At 41.1% G+C, this 25,417-nt stretch overlaps 1 protein-coding gene across 11 annotated transcripts in view; it reads right to left on the bottom strand.

Annotated features, from left to right (window-relative positions):
• Mast4 (microtubule associated serine/threonine kinase family member 4) overlaps nucleotides 1-25,417 on the bottom strand; it is a 593,745-nt gene that overhangs the window by 94,826 nt on the left and 473,502 nt on the right. For all 11 annotated transcript variants that reach the window (XM_057790139.1, XM_057790141.1, XM_057790140.1 and 8 more), the window contains one exon: nucleotides 18,471-18,559. In XM_057790139.1, the coding sequence (XP_057646122.1) occupies nucleotides 18,471-18,559 (89 nt within the window). The remainder of the gene's footprint in view (nucleotides 1-18,470; nucleotides 18,560-25,417) is intronic.

The raw sequence follows: 25,417 nt of genomic DNA, 5'->3' as shown, positions 1-25,417 counted from the left end.
GAGGTGTGCGATGGGTCAATGTGCATAAGTGCCAGTAACCATGGAGACCAGAAGCACCAGATCCCCTGCAGCTGAAGTTACAGATGGTTGCAAGGAACTGAACTCAGGCCCTCTGCAAAGCAGCACGGACTTTTAAATGCTGACTCACCTCTCTAGACCAGTGGTTCTCAACTCTTTGGGGTTAGAACACCCCTTTCACAGTGTTTCCCAAAATCATTAGAAAACACAGATATTTAAGATTCATGACAGCAGCAAAATTACAGTTATGAAGTAGCAATGAAAATAATTTTATGGTTGGTGGTAATCACATGAAGAACTGAATTAAAGTGTCTCAGCTCTGGCCCCTAAATTCTTGATATATTAATATAGTCAATATTTCCTTTCCAGGGAATTTTCTTTATCATGCTCTGGAATTATTTCTTTTATATGGGAGAAAGTATACAACTTTATAATTTATATTACGTATTAAAGGATTATCATGTATTAAATGTTTATATATTAATTTTATTTTTCAGGGGAAATTCAAGTTACACGAAAGTTGTTTTAGTATGCAGCGTGTAGGCAGTTCACTTTCAAAATCCCTCATTATCTTAATCAACAAAAGATTCTGGGGACGCTGCTACTTCTTTCTCGTTAGTTCTGAGGTTTTGGTCACCACATCATCATCAATCACTGTCAATATTCATGTTACATCTTGAATGGTCATGTGGGTTATTTTCACCATGTGATATCTGTTCATTTCAAGCCAGTCAGTTCAGACTCACTGAGTTTATCTGGCTAACTCTCTCTACTCAAGTTTCCAGGTGTACCCTGGACTGATGTGTCAAGGTACCACAGTAAGTGGCTGTCTTCATGGTCATGTATTATGTTCTAGCAGCTTCCTCCTGTAGGAGGAGCCCCCCCCCCATCTTGCTTGAGTCCTGTTTTCCTGAGGATGAGGCCATCATCCGCTCTTCCAGATGTTCCTGTAGTTAGAAGATAGACACTATGTCCCGCTAAGTCTAAACTTGACATTGGATTCAAAGAAACCAGCATGAGGGTCTGCCAGAGGAATCTGCTTGGATGGCAGAAAGGTGGTAGAAGTTTCTAGAACCCAGTGTCAGAGTTTCTAGAACCCAGCACCCTGAGCAGTAATATCTGTGACTCCCTCCACACACTGCTAACTCATGGTCTGGGTATTTCTCTGGGTTCCATAGTCTCCAGTACTCACTCTGGTATTCCTCTATATTCTAAGGTTTATCACATTCTGCCTCCAACTGAGGAGACCATTTTGTGTTTTCAGTGGTGTTAATAGAGTAAGATATGTGTGTATGTATATATATGTATACACACACATATATACACATACACCCCCATGTGTGTGTGTATGTGTATGTTTGCAAGTGTATGTGTGTGTATGTATGTGTGTATGTATATGTCTTTCTGTGTGTGTGTGTTCGTGAGCATGTGTGTATGCATACATGCTCAGGAAACCCTTATGGGAAGTCTCACAACATTTAGCTTTTTCTTCTGTGAGAAGAGCGCTTATCTTTCTATTAGTCAAGATAACTCAATTTTCAAATCCGCTTCTGTTTTTTTTTTGTTGTTGTTGTTGTTCTGTTTTCATAACAATCCCTTTCAAGACACCTTCCCATTTTTATGACACATACTTCCTGCTCATTGGGGGGTACTTGGGGGAGGGTATGGGAAAGAACACGAAGTATAATCATGAATTCGTTCATTTCTTCTATGATGATTTGGAACCAATTACAGATGTAATATATAACATAATTTCTGCATATCTGCCTCTTACATAGTTGACCTCATCATCCCCTTGCAGTTTATGGCACATCCACTTAGTTCCCTTGGATTGTCTCGATTACTCATATCACATAAACATAATAAAATTTAACAGTTTTGGACTTAAACATTTTATTTCAATTTTATGTATCACTTGAGTATGAAGAGCTTCTAGAATAAAGTTAGACATTAATGAGGAGACATTTTAATAAAATGTTTCTAATATTTCGCTAGAATAAGATAATGACCATTAGTCTAAATTAGGTGGCTTATTGAACTATGACATTCTCCATTCCTTCTCGTTTTCTAAGGATTTTTAGTAGAAATGGATGAAGAATTTTATCAGATGCTTTTGCAAAATCTACTTAGACAAGAACTTGGCCCATTGCTAAGTTTTAATATTGTTCATAATTAACCAGCATTCCTGAAATTGTTGTTCGTAGACTGTTCCACTACATTTTAACATTTATATTTCAAAATGTAGTAAATCTGTAATTTTCCTACTCTTTACTGTGCAAGCATTTTTTTTTAGTTTCATTTATGACACATGAGGAAATCACTGCTGCCTTTTCATTCTGGAAAATTACTACCTTGAAACATACATGAAGTACATCTGACATTGATGTACTGAAGTCACAAGTTTAAGCGGAAAAATACACTATGAGTTCTTTGAAACTGGCTGACCTGGAACTCACTCTGTAGACCAGGCTGGCCTCAAACTGAGATCTGCCTGCCTCTGTCTCCCAAGGCTGGCAATGAAGGTGTATAGCACCATGGCCAGCTTCCTTTCTGCTTTAGAAGTTGAGAGTGTCGACCATTATCAGACCCTCAAATCCAAAGATCACGTCTTCAGTAAAGAACACAAGTTCACAGAAATCAGAGCTGAGAACAGAGTTTTAAAGAGTTATTGGTGGTGGATAAGTGTATAAAATTCACTTATTCTGAAAGTGCAAAATGTAATAATATGAAGCTTCCCAATTTCCATTTCTGATGCCAATTCTAGCTGTATATAAACTCATAAAACTGTGTAGAACTTTGACCTGGTTAATTTCCATATATAATGTTTTTATTTATTTTCAATTTTTCATTGTAAAGTTTATAAAAACTATTGAAAATGCAAATATGGCTTAGAAGAATATTTTAAACAATGTTAGAAAAATGGAAAGAATCCAATGGCCTCATTTAATAGAAAAACAAATTAAGGCTAAGTCTGAAGACAAGAGAGAACTGCTTAAAATCATATTTGGTTGTGGGATGATCATGGTAAAGACTCTAAGAATATTAATGTATCATGCTTATATCAAAGGGGGAAGGTAAGCCTGCTCCATAAATGTGAGGCTGTATGTTCACGGCATCTAGTGCTAAAAGGATGAAGCCCTTCACAATGCCTGTTCTCTACAGAAATTCGTAGGGGCATCTGCATGGGAGGTTATCCACCAGTCTGGAGGATGTTGGCAGGAGAGGATCCACGGTTTCCCTTAGAAGAATTTTCTCTTCTCAACCGAGTGTTTCCCAGGTAGATGCTATGCCCTAAGACCATCCTGGAGTTGGTTAGTCATTTAGGAACATGACAGCTTTACCCTGTTGATCTGTTGACGCCGCTTTACACACCATGAAAAGAGAGTTCATTTATAAAAATAGAGCTAGAGTTATTCTGTCTTTATAACTACTATAAAATTATGCACAGCAACAAATAAAAACGTGTGTGCTCCTTTTTGGAAAAGTAAAGCCTGCTATCCCCACCTCACTCGCAATTCTTTGACAGAAGGGCAGAAGACACAAAGACACACAGAGAGATGGTGCGTGAATTAAACCTGTAGAGATCTCTTGGGCTCCCCAGGCTCCTCAGGAAGGCGTCTTCAGGGAACATTCCAGGGCCTTCCGATGCAAAAGGTAGAGACTTGGGGAACACGGTTCAGTGCTGGCCCCAATTCTAAGCAACTCCAGAATACTTGGATGCATGGATCTTGGTTTTCTAGAACTTGGTTTCCAAACGTGTGTGTGTGTGTGTGTGTGTACATACATAACCAAATCTTTAGCTCAGGCAAAAGATTATTCCAAGCACAAAATGTAACAGACTGAGCTCCTCTGAGAGAAGACAAATGTGGGTAAGGGAAGGTGAGGCCAGACTCCACACAAAGGCAGCCTGCGAGAACTGCTGAGGTTGTGACCAAGGGAGCTAGACCCTTTGATGCCACTCATTCCCAGTCAGCTCTAGGCCAGACCACCAAAGGCAGTATGAAAATGTGAAACTGCCACAGACAACCGCGTGAGTGTCCCTCCAGAGGCCAGCACACAGGGACCACACTCCAGTGACAAGGCAGGGCTCAATGAACCTGTGCTCTGATTCGCCTCCTGCTTACATGGCTTCTGTGTCACACACACATCAAGTAGATCTCAGAACTACTTCAGAAGTTCCTTTGAACCTCATTCACAGCATTTCCTAATGCTTTGAGAGCCGTCACCTTTACACAGTGAGATGCAGCTGCAAGGGTGAGCTTTTCTACTCCCAGGGGGGAGAGGAAAGACCTTCAGATGCACCTATAGGACAGCCCCAGGGTAGTGTGGTTCATACACGAAGGGATGGGTGAAGATGCAGGTTCCTTACCCCGGGTCCACCATCTGTCACCTACATCCTTCGTTCATTGGCACCAGCTAGCGATTCTAGAGTGAGAGGCATCTGGAATGAGCCCACTTGAGTTACATGGCAACTGGAGGTTTCTACTGGATGGCGTAGTCCTCGGCGCCTGCGAGGAAGACAGCTCTGCAGCCTCGGGAAAGACCACCTCCTTCATTCCTCTAACACCACCAGGACACTATGATGTCACTAGGCACCCAATTCCTGGAAGTTTAGTACAACCTGCTATTGTTTTAGTTACAGAGAACACACTTAGGAGGCGCTCACATGGGTGTCACATTTTGGTGCTCTTATAACACATTCCTGACCCACTTAAATGTCATTTGCAGCAAGGCTTAAGGAACTAGCTTCTAGAACCTCAAAAATTCAGGACAATAACGACTGCCCCAATGTCACAAATACAAGACAATAAAAGGTTATAGCTTTATGCTTTTTACTTTTTTATTACATTTATATTTATATTTTTGGGGCAGAGGGGACAATAAGCCAGAGCACACTGTGGAGGTCAGAGGACAATTTGCAGGTCTCAAGGATCAATCTCAGGTTGTAAAACTTGGCAGCAAGTATATTTACCCAGTGACAGTATTGCCAAGGTTAGCACTTTAAATGGCACTTCCCAGATGAAGCCAACAGACTAGTACCAGTTAACTGTTGATCATAAACATTTATGCACTATGCTATCCATCATAATGCTTCCTATAGGAGCAAAAAATTCTGGAAAGAGTTGAACTGTTACAGCACATTTATAAAATGGAGTATTAAGGAGATTTAATGATAAGGAAAAACACTTCCAAAATTGTATCTATAAACTCACATTTATATGTGTAGTATATATATATAATATATATAATATGCTTATATGTGTATGTATTTATAAATATTCATATATTGTGTTTATATAACTATATATACAGAAATGTTGTAATATGCATGCACATAAATACATATACACAAAATATATGTATTTCAGTATATGTTCCCAAATGTTAAGTAATTGATTTGAGTAGTAATTAAGACTTTTGCTGAGCTTTATACTCTGTACATTTTCATAAATTTTGCTAATATTTTACATTGAGCATAGACAGCTTTTAGAAACAAAAAAGACTTCTTTAAAAAGTTTATAGAAAAATACCTAAATATTTCAGGTATTTTTTTCAGGCAAAGGTTAATTCTTCCTTCTGAAACTGTACACCTTTCTTCCCGTGTTTCCTCTCCAGTTGAGGGAAACCACAGCCTGCTCCCAGCTCCAAGGGAGGGGTTTGCCTGGCTCCTCCTGCCCACACTTGACCTCTAAACTGCCTCTGGTTCCCACCTCAGAGCTCAGATACTTGAGCGTTTCATCGCTGGCTCTGTAATTACCCAGTGTTACTCCTAACATAAAAGCTGAGATCTTGAAAAGCCTGCAATTTACATGGCTTTTGTAGAGTGGCATTCACATGCCGCTGTGGTAAACTCAACAACCTGCCTTAAAGCATCTTTAAAGCCGGAATTGTAATTACGCCAAAGTGAGCGAGTTCAAAGTCAGAGATGACATTGCTGTACACGATACTTCAATACACCAGAAAGAGAAAAGGGCTTCTTAGACACATGTACTTGAATTTAAAGTACAGACATTCACACTTTTTTACGGAGTGTCCGGCATGCATAAGGATGGGCGCTTTGGTTATACTGAGCATGCGGCTTTCTGGAGACAGAGTCAAGACGGCTGGCCATGCCCCACAATAAGTGGGGTCTCCAAGTCCTTTGATCTCTATGAACTTGGACCTCTATGGAACAGTTATTTGGATGTTGACACACGTCCACAGATCCTCTCCTGGCTTACTGAAGACAGTCTGCATTTGCATACAGCTGTGGATTCCTGACTTCTGGGAGAACTTGAGGATCAGATGAGGGTGAGGTACAAACCCACGAGCCAAAGCCACGGAGAGCCACTGTGACAGCTGCTAAGCTGTGCGGCCATTATGTCTGAAAACCTGTGGGCGTGAGGCCACCCAGCAGGGACTGTAATGTATGGTTTAGCACACAGAAGAGGCGCAGCCATGTCAGAAGGCGGTTTCTCGTGACACACTGAGAGGTCAGAAGAGCTTATTTCCCCAAATTAGAATATCTGAACTTGCAGGGATGTAGAAGTTAAAATCATGTCTGTTATTTATACTATTAAATATACTGAATTTCACTATAGTCACTAAATCTCTATAATTTCCAATTATTAATATTTTACAAAATTTGAAAGTAAGTCCACTCTATTCTTTCAAGAAAAATGACCTTTTTATTAAAAAATTGTTCTCTTATCTCTCTTCCCCCCTTCACTGCCCACTGTCCCCCCACTCCGTGTGTGTGTGTGTGTGTGTGTGTGTGTGTAAGTGCATGCCACAATGTTTTATAGGTCAGAGGACAAATTTTGGTGAGCCCATTTTTGCCTTCCCTTTGTTGAGGCAGGGTTTCTTGTCTGTCCCTACACTGCATACTCCAGGAGCTCTGGGCCTGTTCTCTTGGTTTCACCTTCTATCTTGCAGCCGGATTTCTGGGATTACAAATGCATACCCACCTAGGCATTTCAGGTTTGTGAGACAATGGCTTTGACCTTTTTAGCCATCTCTCCCGCCCAAACTGGGCATTTTGAGGCTCTAGTTTCTCCAGAATTCTTCCCTATGCTTGGCATAATGATGTACACTTAAACCTAGTACCCATAGGCAAAAGCAGAAGGATCACCATGAGTTCAAAGTCAGCATATGCTACATAGTGATTTCCAAGTCAGCTTGTACTATACAGTTACACAATAAGACTTTGCTCAAAAAAGAAAAAAAAATTCTTCCCCACTAAAACTTATAAAATTTACAAAAATACACAGTTTCAGATATCCTTAGTTATGTAAAGTGCTGCTGTCTTGTTCTGTCTGACTTCTCTTTGGATTTGGGAGGGTGTAGCTGGGTATCATCTTAGCAACTGAATTATTAAAGCCTTGGAAAGGAAGGAACAAAGTCAAGTTTGCTAAAAAAAAAAAAAAACCTCTTTTCTGTACCAAAATAGCCAGAGAAAAACCCTGTCTCAAAAATGCAAACAATTAAAGTAATTAAAATAGGGCACTACATGGGGCTTGGTGTGGAACTCAGCATGGGGGGGGGTCTCCCTGTTTCACCTTACAGCACGGCAAATTCTGCATATTTTTGGTCTCAAGACTTTAAATAAGCTGGGAGCATTTTTATACAAGCAACTGTTTGTCCAGAAAACATCTGCCAAGCGCCTGACTTGATCCAATTTCCTTCACCTCCTTTCCTTGCCTTCTCAGATTCCGGCTACATTTTCCTTCTGCTTCCTCCTGTTCAGCTTCCCTGTGGCCAGTTGTCTCTCCATACCTCTACCCTGAAGGCCCAGCCCAGGCTGTTTTCTCCTTTCAAACTCTCTCCTTTCCGAGATTTCCTGGCCTCTCAAGGTTTTACCTGGCATCTAAGAAAATAACTTCCAAGCCAATGCCCATGGCAAAAACTCAGACTCTCAGGCACTAATCTCCAGCACACTTAGATGTCTCGTGGGCCTTTCAACTCAGTATGAGCAAACCAAATGCTTACTTACTAACTCCAGTCTGTTTTCTTGTTTCCTTCATCATGGGAACCACTTTCATACCCCTTCGTACACTCAGCAAGACATCTGGCAGCCACCTCTCTGATCAACTCCCTCTCCTCCCCCCCTACAGCCAATCTTTCACCAAGAACTGTCAATTCGAACTTGAAAAGTATATAATTAAGACCCAATTGGGGCTTCAGCAAACCTAAAGACAGGCCACGGCTGATAAACACATCCATGCATGTAAGGGGGAGCGCGCATGCACACATGGGGACACGCGCACACACACGCACGCACACATGCACACACACAGTGAAGACACAAACACATAGAGGAGAGGGAGAAAGACACACACACGGGGGGATACACACAAGGACAGGGAGGGAGACACACACACACATGGATGGGGTGGAGAGAGAGAGAGAGAGAGACGGAGAGACAGAGAGACAGAGAGAGACAGAGGGAGACTAAAATTCCGATTAAAAACAAAAAACAAAAAACCCAATGACCACCACCAAACAGAAAGAAGACCTCTTCTGACAGATTAAGAAAAAAAACTTCTGCCTAGAGTCTCACGCTTTTAAAACAAACCAACCAGCCACTTGTGATGCACAAGAGAACTGAAAACAAACATTAGCAGTCCCTGCACACAGCTTTAATTTATAATTTAGGAGAAAAATAAGAGCCAAAGCAAAGGCCATCATAGTCACACTACTCCTATACTCAGATTAAAGGAATCTGGAAAATGTTAGTTATTAAATTATTATTAGGGGCGGACTGCAAGTAAACATTGCAGTTTGTGCCATGGACAAAAATGACAAATGCAGGTCACAGGGCAGATGGATCTGCCTAAAGAATTAGCAAAGAATATCGGTGTTGGTTTGCACAGCCAATTAGTGATTCAACACAAAGAAATAATAATAAAAAAAAAAAAACAGGGAAAATTGACTGACGTCAGTCCATCTGATTTTATCATTTTTTTTTCCTTAAGCAGGAAGGGCAAGATGTGTCATGGCTCAAGCCAACAAATGCCAGTACACAAAGGCTAAAAATTAACAAAACAAAACCAAACAAAAAGCTATGAGTGCAACATGGGCTCGAAAGGTGGCATTCTCCATAAGACAGAGAAGTGAATTTATGAAATATTCGAAGAAAGATTGAAATATTGTTTCCTTGTAAAAACATTACAACCTTCAGATAAGAACCAAGTTAAGGAACCTTGCTTGGGGCTTGCTAAATGTTTTATACTATTAGACGAGGCCAACGCTATCCCCTAATATCTTATTTAGAAGAATCAACTGAGGCTGGAGAGAAGTTAGAGGCTAAGACCACTGGCTGCTCTTCGAAGATCTAGGTTAAGTTCCCAGCACTCATATGTAACTCCATCTAGGGGGAGCTGACAGCCGCTTCTGGCCTCTCTGGGAATTAAAAACACACACCCAATGCACAGACATGTATGCAGGCAAAAATTAAGACATGAGAACCAACTGGCAAAATCATATAACCTGTTTATTTCAACCAACATATATGTATAAGGAGGACCTCAAGGTACCCTGGACTAGAGACTGAGTTTTACAATTTAATAATAGTGGACAAGCATATCTGGAATGCCTCTGGAGGGTTATGGAGATGGCTCAGTGGATTAAAGTATTTGCAGTGAGAGCCTAGCCGCTTGAATTTGATCCCTGGAACCCCCACAAGGGTGAAGTAGGACATCACTTCTCCAACAGCCCCCTGATCTCCACAAGCACACCATGGAATGAACGTTGCCCACACTCATACACAGATAACATAAATACATAAATACATATCCCTCTGGAGCCAAAACATTAAGTACAGACTATGTTTTAAAAAGCCAATATATAGGGCACCAAGAAACTGTCTTCTTGTGACGAGCGATAATCAATTTGCCTCTGAGGGTACAGGCTCTCACGCTGCCTGTTCCCCAATGCAAAGGAAGACAGCATTTCAGCGCTCGTCACGGGCAAGCACCTCTACACAGCCAAAGGAGGTCACTGCCTTGCTGACTGAACACTTTAATAAGGACCTAGAAAGTAGGTTCAAAAGTTTGGGAAATAATATTTCATGCTCAGAAAACCTGCTCCAGGCATTTGAAAGTCACAGGATAAAGGGAAGGAAGGCACCGCGGGCCTCAAGGCTACGACCCTGCTGGCACCTGATCTCCACTGATATTTGAGTCACAGCCATCTTTACTGGCCAAGTCTTTCTCACCAGCGACTGCAATTCACAAGTGCAATCCTCTCCTGTATGTGCTGCAAGGAAGCCACCAGGCACCAGGAAGTTGCTTGGATAACCACCCCCACAAGGCTGGCAACAGAGAGAGGAATTGCTTCTTTCTGGGCTCACCTACAAAGGGTCAGAAAAACTCTCACGTGCTCAGACACCTGCTCTTCACTTGGGAAAACCATTGGCTTGCTCTGTAACATCAAACACACAGGAGGAGGGAGGCCGTGAGGGTGAACAAGCAGTAGGTGGGCTGGCACAGGGATGTAAGCACCGGAAGAGGGAAGTGAAGACAGGAGGTGCAGGGCCAACCATGGCTACATAGTGCCTTTCAGGCCAGCCTGTGCTACAAGAGACTTTGTTTTAAAAACTATGTGTAATAACAGAAATGGAAGAAGTTAGGGGAAAAAGTAAAAAGACTAACAGATTGGGCTATTAAAAACTGAAATTAGGGAATAAGACAATTTCTAGTAGTCAAAAGAACCATGAAAAAAGACAAATGGCAAACTGAAGAAAACACTGGTGAGACCACAGAAGTACTGACGTTTCATTTCTTACTAATCAGTTTTATTTTAAAACATTTACATTTGTCTTATTTATTGTATTCGCATGGACACAGAGGTGAATAGACAACTTTTGGGAGTTGGTTCTCTCCTTCTACTATGTGGGTGCTGGGGATAAAACTTATGTGGTCAAGCTGGGGGCAGGAACCCTTGCCCACTGACCCATCTCACCAGCTGCGTAAAAAAAAAATTCAAGGGAGCATGCAGGAGTTCTTCTCAAAGAGTAATAGTTAATTAAATTATAAAAAATTAAAATAGCAGCCACAGATAAAAGGACTAAGCAGTGGTGGCTCATGCCTTTAATCCCAGCACTCAGGAGGCAGAGGCAGGTGGATCTCTGAGTTTAAGGCCAGCCTGGTTTGCAAAGCGAGGTCCAGGGTAGCCAGAGCTTCACAGAGAAACCCTGTCTTGAAAAAAAAAGGAAACACAACACACACATACACACAAACACACACACACAGAAAAGGAGAGAGCTGTCAAGTATTTGGTTGCCACTGAAGGCCTAAAGTTAATGTTTCTCGAAGTCTCTAGCCATCCATCTCCCAGGTTAACAGGAAGTGTGTTGCTGACATGGAGGACAGTAGTGGCGACTAACACAATGATGACCTAAGAGATGGCTTTGCACACTGAATTCTTTCTTAACCCTCCTCTGCTCTGGCCCATCTCAGAAGTCCTGTGTCCGACGAGTGTCAATCATGGTCGGCAGCACAGCTGTCCCTAGAACCACAGCCTCACCCCTAGCCATTCGGTGTAACCTCTGATGAACGAGTCGTGTGGTCAAGATGGACCCACAGAAGAGCAGAGCCATGGAAGGGAGAGGCCGATTTTTATGTATGGATCAAAAGGAAATATAAAAACAAGTCCAGATGAGGAAAGCCTCCATGGTTTCCTGTAACAATGAAAACTTTAACTTTAGATATTTACATAATGTCTTAAGAGTTTCTCTCACCCTGATTTCACGATGAGCAAGTGACCATATCCAAGGTGTGCATTTCAAAACGTCCACAGTGACCTGGATGGAACTCACTGAGGCAGGATGTTTCACCTCTACCCCTGTGTGCTGACGGCGCATTTTCTCTGTCTTCCACTCCCTGACTCTCGTTTTACCTCAGTTATAACTCTGAAGTGGTGTCTGGTGAACAGAGCTGACTGATACCGTGGGGACTGATCCTTGAGAAATGAAAATCCTTCATAAACAACATAGATCTACATATACCACACATAAAAGTACATACAGAAACTATGCCATGACGTATTCACAATTTAATTGAGACTTTGGGAATATTCCCTTTTGTTCAGGAATGCTTGCTTGGAGGGCTGGGGAAAGAGCACAGTGGAAAGGTGTCGGGCTAGCATCTGCTGGCTCAGGATTTCACTTTCAGAACCATAACGGTGATTAGAGTACTAACGATTCTTCGAGCTGTCCAATTAGAAAGACAAAACCCTTTTTTTCCTCTGGAAACTCTCATATAAGTTAATCACAGTCACTGGCAAATTCACTAAAACAAATGGAAAAAAACAAAGGAATGAGTATTTTAACCAACAGGGATAGACTTATCTATCACCTTGGTACTCTAAAAGCTGGGTTCCTGGGTCTCTATTAGCCTCCATCTACTGAGGGTTAAAAGCCACTCTCGAATCCATGTGTTACACATTTGAATTAAAATGTAAATGGACGAGATGCTGCAATAGGCAGAATCTCCTCAAGATTTCCATCCCTTCGTTATCCAATCAGATGTGAACACAGGCTGGGTCCTATGCCTAAGGGATTTTCCAGTTGTAATTGAAGCCCCAAATCAGCTGACCCTAAAGTACAGAGATTATCTGGATGGGCTCTCTACAAGGAAAGAATTTTCTGTGGTTGATGGAAAAGAAGTCAGATTTGAAGGCCAACAATGACTAGATGCACCACAGCTGGCTTGACAGCAGAGAAAGGCAGGTTCTAGTTGAAAGCAGCCCTGGGGACAAGACTGATCTAAATCTGTCTGCAACCTGTGTGAGCTTGAAGTGGGCACTTTCCCAGACTTCAGGTCACAGCCCTGCCCAACCAACACCTGATTTTGGTTGTATAATACCCTGAGCAAAGAGCCTAGGTGAGCCTGCCCAGACATCTGTCTCCACAAAACCACAAGATTAAGAAATGCATCCTGTTTTGAGCAAGCAAATTTTTGGGGATCTGTTACATGGTAACAGAAAATGCATTTTATTTCCTTTTTGGTTTTAGTTTTAAAGCCTTGTTTTTTATTAATAATTAATACATGGGGGCTAGAGAGATGGTTCAGCGGTTAAGAGCACTGTCTGCTCTTCCAAAGGTCTTGAGTTCAATTCCTGACAACCACATGGTGGCTCACAACCATCTGTAATGAGGTCTGGTGCCCTCTTCTGGACTGCAAGCATACATGCAGACAGAATATTGTATACATGATAGATAGATAAATAAATAAATAAATAAATAAATAAATAAATAGAATTAATACATGCTAATTTCTGAACCTTCTTACTCCGTGCAAATAAACACTGCTCACAACTTCCCTCTTTTCACACATTCCTCATGAATACACAAGAGTGTAAACATGGGCACATATACACTAAAATGGATACACAGATGAAATTACAACATGCAATTTCCCCACTTATTTGGGCATCTTTTTTCCTTTATGACAGTATCCTGCCTTTATGACAGGATTACATGCCTGATTATGAACCAGCTCATCACTGAACGGTAGGTTAAATAAGCAATGCTAATATGTGTAATTTCCTATTGTCCTAGAGGGATATAAAAAGAAATATTCCCATAAATAAATTTATTAAGTCAAAGGGTAAATACATTTCACATTTTAAACAAAACTACAAACAACTAACATAACAAATTGCACTGATTCACACCAACACCTGCACCAACCAATGCACAGATTCACACCAGTACCTGCACCAACCACTGCGCTGATTCACACCAGCACCTGCACCAACCATTGCGCTGGTTCACACCAACACCTGCACCAACCATTGCACTGATTCACATCAACACTTGCAGCATGACAGACAAGGTTTTCTCCATCTTCATGTTGTTATTGGATTTAACAAGTGCAAAGCTGTAGCCTCCTCTAGGTAAACAACAGCATCTCACTCTCTTGGCTCAAATTTGTCTCCGGATAGCAGCGACATTACATGTCAAAACCAATTTTTGTCTCCTCCTCTCCCATGACAGGCTATTTGTGGCATTTTCTGTCGGCCCACTCAGCACTTGCTAGCCATCTCGTCCAGCTCTTTGTACATTAAAGCCATCAGGTGGGCAATTTCTTACAGACAAACATATATCCCATACTTGGTTTTCTTTTTACTTTTCTTATGACACCTGATTTTTCATTTTGGGATATATACACTAATATCTTCCATTGGATGTTCTGAATGAGATTTAATGCTTTGAGTCTTTCTAGAACTAGGAGCCTGGCATTTTTCTACTTTTTTAAAAAAAATGACTGTCTGTTTGTTCTTTCAGGGACCTCTGACTCTTTGAAACATCATATGAATGCTTCTCTTCTGCTGAACACTCCTGACATAAGTAATTAATGCAGACGATCGGCACTGGACACGTATGTAAGACATATGTGCCAGTGGTCAACCCGCATGTCCCTCCCTTAGGAAACAAGGAGGGGCCTCTGGAAGACAGGTTATTAGCACCTGGGAGTGGGCAGGCTTTCTTCTGTTGTTTTCACAGAAACATCTAGCCATCCCCACCAAGCACCCTGGATCAAACACAGGAGACAGGGGAGAAGAGGTAAGCCATGGGTAAGGCACACACTAGCAAGACCCCAGGACTGTCCTTCTACTCACTCACATCTTCTTCCCTTTCACGACACAGAAATAGGTCTCTGGCAGATGGCGATAAATGGCACTGCTCGCAAAACATCTGACAGACTTCTATTGCCTCTGAGTAGAAACCTGTTAGCTCTGTCACGAAGAGAAACACCCAGACCCCGAGCAACAGACCTCTGCCTGTTCAAAGCCCTCAGATCACATCTAAAACCAATGCTGAGGTGGAAAAAAATCCAAGCTAAGGCAATGCAGTAAAAAAACAATTAAAGGGTCATTAAAGTTTTAACCACATATTCTCTCTTCTCTCTAAAAGAGCTGAAGAAAATCAAAGCAATAAAAGACTAGTCAACAGACACATAAAGGTTGGGAAATGAGGACCAAAAGCCACAAAGAGGAGGAAGATCACACACTTTAAAAAGCTGTTATACTTATGAAACAGAATCTATCATCCACTTAGCAGTCAGTAAGACTACCAGGCCCTAGGTTGGATGCTAGAGGAACAGAATGGCTTACTGCACACAATTCCAGGCCCCAAGGAATCTGTCCTTGCCTGACCCTCTGTAGGCTTCAACTATTGTGACAATCATGTAACAGAATTGTTAAAATCCAGCTGGTGTAGTGGCACACACTTTTAATTCCAGCACTCTGGAGACAGAAGCAGGTGGATCTCTGAGAGTTCAAGGCCAGCCTGGTCTGCAGAGCAGGTTCAAGGCCAGCCAGGGCTACACAGTGAGATCCTGTCTCACAAAAAGCAAAACATCAAAATTATAAACAGTAATAACTTAAAATAATTGCATACTTACTCATGACTTCGCTTTGGAAATATGTAAAATTACAACTGCCTCATCCTCTTTCCTCTTAGGTGCCTCCCTCGTGCCTCTCTAAAGAACTATCAGAAAATTGGTCCTGAAAATTACCTCATTTCCTCTAAATGGAGTAACCAAATAATGGCGGATACCAACCTCCAACTAGACATCTCTTGCCACCAAGTAAAACCTTCAGTACCAAATGGGATGTCTTCATCAAACCCCTCCCCTCAGAGCTCAGAGAACTACGTGGAAGAGGAGGCAGAAAGACTGGAAAAGCTAGAAGGGATGGGTGGATTGCACCAAGGAAAACCGCGTCTTCCAGACACAACAGGACTCACACGCTAAAACAAAGACTGTGGTTCGTGTCCAGAGCCTGCACGGGTCCGTGCCAGTTGAGGTCCCAATACTGAGAGGGAGATTGGAGACTTTCTCTCATCCCTAATCAACAAGCAATCTCCAACTGATACCTACTTGCAAAGTAAAAATTAGTTTCTCCAATGAAGTCTTGTTGGACACACAAACCACACTTGAGGGCAGGTCCTCCGCACAGCAGTAGAACAAAATAAACTCAGTAGTAGTTTTGGGATTGTTTTGTCTCATATTGTTTTGGTCATTTTTTTAAAATCTTACTAGTCTTTTTCTTGTGTATTATGGTGTCAGGTTTTGTATTGGTATGTGTGTGCACGTGTGTGCACACATGTTGTATATGCAGTTCTTATACTTTTTCTTTCATCCCTTTTATTTTTTTATTCTGGTTTGTTCATTTCTTTATTTACCTGTTCATTTTCTAAAGAGAGAGAAAGCAAGCTAGGCATGGAGTTGAAAGGATGGGGAGGATCTGGGAGGAGACAAGGGAAGAGAAATCGTGGTTATTGTATGAAAAAAATGCATTTTTTCATACAATAAATAAATATGTATTTATATATTGTTATAAAATATATAACTTAATTCTCTTATCTCTCACTATAAACTTACATATATGTGTATATATAATATACATAATACAGTATATATAATATACATAATACAACCATTATATATTACATGACCTCATATACATATGTATGTGTGTATATATTTGTGTGTGTATTCCTAAGCAAAACAATACCCACAGCATCACATTAATTTGATGGGAACGGTTGAATGGTTAAACAATATTCTTTTGCAATTTGCTTTTGTTGCCCAATACTCTATTTGAGTTTTATCCATGTAGACAAATGCGGGGCTAGTTCATTTGTTTTCTCCGTGTGACTGGATCATAGTTCATTCATCCATTTCCCAACTGACTTAGGCTTTAGGCTGCTTGGGATGTTGAGCAATGATGAACACTGCCACTGCTGGAGTTTAGCTGCTGCCCTGGGTACAAGCCCCTTCTCCAGAGCTCGCACTGGAGGAGACATTTCTGCACCCTGCAGTCATTTTACTACATCATAATTTTAACCATCTTCTTTTCATTCAGTCACCTTTAAAGTTGCTTTTAATTTTTTCATTTATTTACTTAGTGTGTACGTGCAAACGTGTGCACAGCATATGGGTGCAACCAAGCATTTTTGGATGTCAGAGGGCAAATAGTGACAACTGAATCTCTCTTCTACTGCGTGTGTTCCAGGGGTCAAGCCCAGGTCATCAGGCTTGATGGTAAGCACCATTACTGCCCACAGACCCTTTGACACTTTTTAGTTCTGATAATAGTTAAGGGAAAAAAGATGTCATTCCAAAGGAACATCTGCCTGTCCTTCTCTTCGTCTACCCATAGAAGAAGCTTAATTTTGCACTGTAAAGACCTCTGTAGCCAAGTACTGCCTGCTGGACAGCCAGGCATGCAAGTCTTAAAACCAAGATCATCCCAGGCATCAGACTAGAATTTCCACTGGGAGCCATGGAAGCAGGGCTACTACCTCATTCAGGAACTCATCTTGAACATACCTCTTACAGCCAGATCTTCTACATCCTAAAAAGACAGGCAAAGCTCAAAGTCTTTCCACTCCTCCTCAATGTTCACCTGCTTTTCCATCTCTCTGTGCCTCACCAAGAATTCATTTTTCATCTTGCACACTAATTTCATTCCTCATTAAGTGCATGTTCCAGATTAATAAAAATGGATTGGTGTATTTAAACCAATAGTTAATGGTATCTTCTCACAAGCATACTGAGCCATTGCTAGACCTTAAAATGCGTAAGTAGAAATCAGTTACTATGTGGGGGCACAGGCCTGCTTTTCCTGTTTCTTCAGTATATATCAAGCATGACCATTCCAAATGATAGCTATTCCCCGAGAGCCCTTTCTTTCATCTCTCTGCTACCTTCGCTGCCCACATCTTGGTCAAGTGGGTTCTTCAAACTCCTTCTGATTTTCCTATCAGAATCAGACTTCTCATTCCATGACTTTAGACAGTTTTGAAACAAAAAGCATAGGCAGAAGTTTCCACTCAAATAGTGTTAGTGATATGCTTCTGCCTTCCTTATAATTCTATAAGGACTCGAGACCTCCAGCCTCTCCTGCGTCTTCATGGTCTAGAACAGCGGTTCTCAACTGGTGGGTCGCGACACCTGTAGGAGTCGCATTATCAGATACCCTGCATATCAGACATACACATTATGATTCTTAACAGTAGCAAGATTACAGTTATGAAGTGGCAATGAAAATAATTGTATGGTTGAGGGTCACCATAACATGAGGAACTGTATTAAAGGGTCGCAGCATTAGGAAGGTGGAGAACCACCAGACTAGACAATGACCAGCTATTTCAATACAAGAGTGAAGCTCAATTTTAGGAGGACCAGGCTGAATCTTTCTGGGCACTTCTCTTCCTCATACTGTCTTGTTTGCAACCCCTAAAGATGTTCCTAATGGAGACACAGGTCAGACAGTGTTACAAACTTCATCAACAGAGAAAACTTATCTGCAAAGAGCTTGATCTACAATGGAATTTTAATCTGCCATCTCAGAAAGAACAACTTAGTAGTAAAACAACAGTAAAACCTAGGGAGATAAAAGAGACAGGATTGTTTTAAAAAGATAAAGAAAAAAAGACTCTAGACAGAGTCCTCGGTTACCTGCATGAGCAGAGAGAGGCGAGTGTGGTCTAGGCAAAGCTGGTGACTGGCCATTGCCTATCAAACTTTTCCGGTTGCTTGTTCGGCAACTGTCAAAAGGAAAGAAAAACCAGGTGAAGAAAAACACCAATAACATCCGAGCAAGTTCAAAGCTGACACAGAGGAGGATGCGCGCTCTCCAGGACCCCCTCATGCTGTTGCTAACAGCACAGAGAGTTACTGTGTGCTCACTAAACATGTGATTGAAACCTATCCCCTGTATATGAAAGACCATAATAGGTTCAACATTTATAACATATTCATACAGCATAGCACCATCAATATTCCTTATCACAGCGGTGCCATAATCAAATGTCTTCTCTCAGCTCATGTCTGCATCTGTGGATACTAGCCATGTCATACACGCAAGTGACAAATTAAGGATTCAGATTAGCAAACCACAGGTAGCATCTTTACTGACATGAAATTTCTAATAGGAAATCATATGCGACGAAGTGGATGACATTAATCTTACAAGGATGCACTAATTAAAAATCTAATTACTTAGACAACTTTCATATTCGTGCCTTTTGTCAATAAAGCAGTCGATGCCTATGATAAATGTAGCTCAGCACTCATTCATTTTTCACCTGGTATACTACATTTCAAAGTCCTTGTTAAGGTACATAGTTGAAAACAGAAAAACAGACTCCAGTGTCTTAAAGCAGCAAGGATAGCATCTTCTCATTAGCACACTTAGCTATTGGCTGAAACCTGAACATCCAGCAAATGGATTAATATGCATGGATACAAGGCACCCACTTTTCCCATTTCTACCAGTAAGGAGTTATCAGATGAAGAGTTAGATAGCAAAGTAACATGCACGACCATCAAAGACTATAGCAAAGCACCTGGGAGGCAGAAGCAGGCAGATCTCAGTGAGTTTAAGGCCAGCCTGGTCTACCAAGTGAGTTCTAGGACAGGCAGGACTGTTACACAGAGAAACCCTGTCTCAAAACCAAACCAAAATAAAACAAAAAAGATGATAGCAAAACCAATATCCAGTGACAGTGAAGTGGGTATTTTCTTGATTTGTTTGCTTTCCTTCAATATATATTAGCCCATTTATTCTCCTTGACCAGTGCAGTACCCAGAAAGGGTAATGGATGCAAAGAGACGCCTCCCTGACTTCACCAAAGAGTGTTCAGGGCATTCTGAGGATACATGGGCACCACCTTCCCATTCTTAAGATTTGACTGTAATTAGCAGAGTCTCCATTCACATGAGGCCCCCGTGAGGCCATCTTTCTGAAAGTCTCTAGATGAGATGGAGGATTTGACATTTCTGGGTTCATATAAAGTATCTTCAACCAGGTCTGGTGACGATGCTGGTGACATTCCAGTTACGCAGAAGACTAAAACTGAAGGATCACATATAAGACTGACCTGGAGTCCCCAACAAGTTCAAGACGGATATGTGCAATGTAGTGAGATGCTTTCTCAAATTTAAAAAAGCTATAAAAGGGTCGGGAAATAGTTCAGTAAACGGGTGCTTGTCTATCATGTAAGAGAACCCTAGGTTCAAATCCTCAACAATAGAAAAATAAAATAGACTATTTGAAAGGACTATTCCTAATCTTCCAAGAACACATTTCAAACCTGTACCGATTTCTCTCAGTAACACTGGCTGGGGAACTGGTTTACTTGATGTCTGCTGCCTGTTATCACCGCCAGCGTTCCCATGCTTAGCATTTCTTAAGGTCAGACCGCATGGTTTTCTTGTCCTGTTACAGCAATCAACATCCCCTAGCACTATCTGTGAGTTTAATTAACATCATGTTTACTTAGCCTTAAAGAAGCTGTTGAATAATGATAGACACCCGATAGTTAATTAGGAAGGTAGACTGGGATATTATCAAGCCATCTATCAAGAACTGTATTCTCAAGCTATTAAATTTATAATCACTAAGTCAGATAGTCTGGTTGTTTTTAAAAGATACTATAGAATACATTTGGTGTTAATTCAAATTAATGTCTCCTTTCACGTCCGGAAGGGACCATGAAATGTACTAGTCTGTCAGTGTTTATCAGAGAAATTAGAAATGATGAACTCATAACCTGGAGATTTCAGCAAGAAAAGTAACTAAAATTCAGACTAGTTATTACAAAAATAGGCATTTTCATTTTTACATTTAATATTTAATCTATCTAATATATAAACACTCTCTTGGCATATTTAGTTGTTAGTGTTCCTATATGTAAATAAAATGAATGAGAAATGTGTGTCAACATGAACAGTAACCTAGTAAATATCTTACTTATGAGTGTTAATATTAATTAATTAGTAATAATAATGTCACAGACTAATGTGAATGCCCTAAAGCTAAAGTTAGGAAGGGTTATTTTGTTTAAAAAAAAAGTTTATAAATGAGTTTTCCTAAAAATCAACATAGACTGACCTGTATATTACTATTACAGAAAGCAAAATAATGGAAAAGTAAAATAAAAAACTCTCACAATTATATTAGTTATTTAAAGTCTATTAGCAAGCACTAAAATGATGATTTAAATGCTCTTGAAAAAGAAACCTGTATGTAAATCCTGAAAGTGGATTTCACTGAAATAACAAGAGGCCTATCTCATCGCACATGGGGGAATTTAAGTGTCCACAGCCTTTGATACCTTTCATAGGGAGCTGGAGGTATTATCAAAATTGTCACTCCCTGGGAACTTTCTGAACTCTCTCAACAATCCAAGAGGAAGCCTTTAAACATAACCAGAGTGAGGAAATACAGGTCACAACAGAGTCCCACGAGTCCACAAGACACACCTCTATATTTAGGACATAGGATTCTGACTTCACAATGACTTTATTGCTGAGAGTCTTAAAGGTGAAGGTGCATTTTACTGTACATTGAATCACGAAATTCCTGGAGCATATGTGTGTTTGTGGTTGCCTCCTCTCCTGCACACACATGCACACATGCGCACACACGCGCACATACAGCTCCTTCCCTTTCATCAGAGAGATTAAATTCCTCTCACTTCTCCCCAGGGAGTTATCCATGGCAAAAACAGGGACATCCAACCAAGTCTAACAGTAATGCCATTTCTCTTCCTCATAAATCTCTCATAATTCATCCCGACTCCAGAACTGGGCCTTGTCAAATGTTTTCTCTATTTTGGATCCTCAGGTGCACAGGCTGAAAAAGAAACAGGCGAGACTTACACACATATGCTGCATCTGCTCCGCCCTGAGATGCATTCTTCCTGGATCCTTAAGATAAAGTCCTCTTCCCACCCTAGCCAGGCTCCTCCCTCATAGTCTAAGCAGTGCCCACCCATCCAAAGCACCTCCATTGCAGTCTCCTGTGGAAGCAACCAAAAAGAAAAGTTACTCTTCCAGCACACAGTTGGCTCTGTTTACCTGACAGAGTTCAGGGGGTGACTGTCCTTGTTTAAGCCACACAATAGCACACCATTATCCCTTCCTCATAAAGTCAGAATTTAGCAAGAAGACCAAGTAGACAGTTGCGTACAACTTGAGACAAAGGCAGAGATAAACTGGATTAGGACAGGGACTGCTCATTCACAGTTAGCATTCTATTGGTCATCCTCTGGTTCCTCCAGATGAAGTTCAGAAAGAAGAGAGCCTCTCTCCCTCTCTCTCTCTCTCTCTCTCTCTCTCTCTCTCTCTCTCTCTCTCTCCCTCCCTCCCTCCCTCCCTCCCTCTCTCCATCTCTCTCTCCCTCTCTCTCTCTCTCTCTCCTCTCTCTCTCTCTCTCACACACACACACACACACACACACACACACACACACACACACGGCACAGAAAGTGCACCCTGCCCACTGCAGACCTGGGAGGAACAGGATGATGGAAAAATGACAATTTTTGAGTGAGCTGGGGCAGCCAGCCACTGAAGACTGGGGGGGGGGGGGCACACAAGCAAGACAGAATCCTGAGTATAAGAAAGGCTGCCATTCTTTTGGATAGCAATTGAGGGCAAACTCTGGAGTGATGCGAAGCCGATAAATACAGTGGAGCATTGTGACTGGTTGCAGTATTTCTGCGCTGGTATATGACATGAAGCTTGAACAGGGTACCACTCCTGCTCTTAAGTTCCCTGCCATTCCCAAGACAGTTCCCAATGCTTTTCTGCATAGTCATAACTGCTAGCAGGCCTTCCACTTGTTTGGATGACAAAGAAAACGTACGCAGGTTTCATATCTAAGTCGGAGCAGACTCAGTGAGGACTGAGACATCTGGTTATCAGGCTGATGGAAGGCAATTCTGGTCCAGAAACCCACATCCCATTTCTGCCTAAATTATCTATAAGCTCAGGTTTCCCTCAGAAACGCATGGGGGCTCAGTGAATGTTTGGCACCTGGGTGAGCCACTTGTCTCCTGGTGGAAGAACCTATTACCCATCACCTGCCAGGTCTCTGAAAGTCCAGCAGGCCATGATGTTTTCCTATGAGTCCAAGTAGCTAAAATTCAGCTCAATTTTAATTTACATTTATCATGAGACACGAGTTCTTAACATGTCTGACCACGGTAAGACAACCCAGCAGACAAATCCCCACTGGCTGGAAGTTTCCATCTGGAGCTGATTGGAACGATCAATGCTGGGTACAACCTGTCACTGACCACCAAGAAGAGAGCAGAGAAGCTGGCTCCAGCTTATTGCTTTACCTTGATGAAGAGTCGGATAAATTTGCACGGGAGACCAATTACAGACCAAAGCTGCACTCTTCAGAACATCTGGTAGCTATTTCCTCGCACCATGGTTGAATCTGACCATCTGAATATTCTTTAAACACAGAGGACTGAAGAGGTGGAGACCGGCAAAAAATGGTCTAATGAACTGCCAGATTAATGCTGTTGTATACACAAGAGATGCTTCAGCCTCCATAACTTCAAAGTCAAGGGGGTTGTCCACATGAGAAAAATAGTAAGAAATTAGTTTCTGGGTCCAAGAAATGTTTTAAAAGACAGAAAAGAATCCAATAGTTCAAACCACTCTAAGATGAATAATTATATCATTTGCTGTATCTGTTACAAATCTTTTTTAAAGAGAATTTTTTACTCCCTAAATATCTTTGGACTCATGTCCCCAAGCTGGCCTCAAATTTCTGACCTTCTTTCTATCTCCCAGATATGATGTGCTGAGATTCCAGGCTCAAAACATCACTTCTGGTATGTGTTTCTGGGAGTTAAAACTAGGGCTTCCTGCCCAATAGGTCAGTACATCTCTAGCTTCCATTCATTACTAATACTGCAGCATGTATATGTGAATGTATATCTATCTATCTATCTATCTATCTATCTATCTATCTATCTATCTATCTATACACACACACACATATATATGTATTTCATTAGCAGAATTATGTTTACTGTTGCTTTCATATATCAGGGGGAAAACACTGATAAGATTTGGAATTGCACACAAAGGGAACGAATGGGTTCCTCTAAAGACCTACACATCTCAGACTTCCTATTGACCATGCAATAGTAAAATGCATTACAGTTAAAGCTGCCGCGATCTGGGAGTGATGCAATCGTTCCTGTCCCTGAGTCTGTCTGCTTGAAGTTAAACTGACCCCCTCCATAGAAAGATGACCTCAGACATTCAAAGTCCTATAAGGCAGGAAGCAGCTTCACATCTACAGTAAGTTCATTTCATAATTTCTGGATGCACGTCCATATATGTCCATTTAAAAAACTCATTTGTATGTGTCTGAGTATGTACCTATTCCTCTAATTAATTAGTAAGTTAAATAAAATCTTTGAATATGTTCACTTCATGTGACAGCCATGTTTTTAACTTTGGGATAAGCTATAGCTTAGCATGCAATATGCACTATATATTTTGTAACAACTTTTTTTTCTACTCAATATTGTAATTTTGAGCTTTAACCATGGCAACATAAATATGGGTCTAATTCATTTATTTTTGAGATTATCCATTTAAAGAAAACTTTAGGACTCTTAAGTGCACTAAAATTATAGATTGTGGACATTTCTTTCTTTTTCTTGCAACACTGAATATGTAGGACTCTGCTTCTGAAAATATGATTTCGAAATTCTTAATAACATATCTGAAGAAAAAATATTGTGCAAAACCAAGCCAATGTTCCTTAAGTCTTTGGACACTTTTCCCTACATCCTGGTATTGTTCCTCCCACCCCAAGTCCCTATCTCTACCTTCTTCCTGTTGACTTTTCTCATAAATAACTCTGTCTTTCTCCTGTGGATCAAGCAATCCCTTTTCTGGGCATCCTCATTCAGTATCGCCAACACTTTAATTCAATAGCGCAAAGTCACACGGCATAGCTGCCTGACTTAAGCACAATTCCTGTCTGAAGGACGCAGAAAGTAAACCTTTATGATCTCTCTTTCTCTGCCCCACATGTTTGCCATTCATTACAAGATGATATACCTGCTGAGGTTTTCTCTACGGCTCATTAAATCAAGTCTTCTTAGACTTTTGTTAATTCATTCAATAAACTATTTGCTCAGTGCGGAGATATATTAAGACAGACACTGTTTTGAACAAAGCCATGGCTTCCTTTTGGAGTGAAGTAAACACCGCACATGATATACAGCAACATTCATCACATGTGGAATGACGATAGAATAGAGATAATTCAGAAACTGGGGCTGGAGTACAGGTATGAGAAGTCATGATTCTATTTATTTATTTATTAAATAAAGATTTCCTCAGTCATGATTTTAAATAGATGTTCAGGAAAGGTGGGTTTTGGTAAAATGAGGAAGTGAGAGAATAAGCACTCAGAATAAGCAAAGGCCCTGGGGTAAGTAGGTTCCAGGAACAGAAGCATGTCAGCGTGCCAAGAAGGAGATGAGCGGCAGAGTAGCCTAGATAGCTGGACAGCAGAAGGAAGACGAGGCCCAGGCCCGGACTGCAGACCACAGTATAGGGAATCTGAATTCAGTCAGAGA

Source organism: Chionomys nivalis, chromosome 15 (genome assembly GCF_950005125.1).
Source record: "Chionomys nivalis chromosome 15, mChiNiv1.1, whole genome shotgun sequence".
In the NCBI taxonomy this organism is placed as follows: domain Eukaryota; kingdom Metazoa; phylum Chordata; class Mammalia; order Rodentia; family Cricetidae; genus Chionomys; species Chionomys nivalis.
Note: the sequence above shows the minus strand (reverse complement) of the source record. Positions and strands in the feature narration are given on the sequence as shown.